The 721-nt window shown below is 44.2% G+C and overlaps 1 protein-coding gene across 1 annotated transcript in view; it reads left to right on the forward strand.

The window, feature by feature from the left end:
• Window positions 1-661, forward strand: part of LOC103582028 (kinesin-like protein KIF23) — a gene marked incomplete at its 5' end in the record, with an annotated part of 12,139 nt that extends 11,478 nt beyond the window's left edge. The window contains 1 exon segment of the mRNA XM_008563717.1: window positions 392-661. Within this exon segment, the coding sequence (XP_008561939.1) occupies window positions 392-661 (270 nt within the window).
• Window positions 662-721: the final 60 nt, after the last annotated feature.

Consider the following 721-nt stretch of genomic DNA (forward strand, 5'->3'; position numbering starts at 1 on the left):
GAAAATGTTGGGGTATGACCTCACATTGCCAGTGTAGCCTGTAGGTCTGTTTTAGCAAACCTGCAAAGGTATTTGTATTTCTTTAGGTCTGGTCTTACTGAAGCTCTTCAGTTCAAAGCCCCTGTTTTCAGTGTAGAGGGACAGGTCTCAAGAGTTGAGTCAGAGAGTATTGCTCTAGAATAACAAGAATTCATATCAAATTGATGGGAATTGTCTTAGAAGCAGCTCACCAGGAATTCTCCTTTATCTATTGTTCTTCAGGAGTGGCTCATGTGGAAAGAACATGGGAAAGGGAGGCCAGGAGGCCAAGCTCTGGCCCTCGCCACTAACTTTCTCAAGAACTCTTCTTCCTTATCTAAAAAGAGGGAAGTTACCTGGATGACCTCTAAAGACCCTTCCAGCTCATGTTTGTGGCCTATGCCAGAAAAAAATTGCATGTATCAGACTGGTATTTAACATAGGTGTCTTTGGTGAACTAGAAAGCATTGTTGGATCTCACTTTGGTGGAGCCTCCTCTAAAGAGAACTATGTTATATATAGAGTGATGAGAGGAGCTGATCTTTTCCTCTGTCATTTTCCCTCTCAGTGTTCCGTGGCTGTGGAGATGCGAGCAGGATCTCAGCTGGGACCCGGATATCAGCATCATGCACAACCCAAGTGAGCACTAATTGTAACAGGGGCCTTGCTGTGTTTTCCCTCTAATATTTCTACCACCACTCCT

Source organism: Galeopterus variegatus, unplaced genomic scaffold, assembly GCF_000696425.1.
Source record: "Galeopterus variegatus unplaced genomic scaffold, G_variegatus-3.0.2 Scaffold14683, whole genome shotgun sequence".
Classification (NCBI taxonomy): Eukaryota; Metazoa; Chordata; class Mammalia; order Dermoptera; family Cynocephalidae; genus Galeopterus; species Galeopterus variegatus.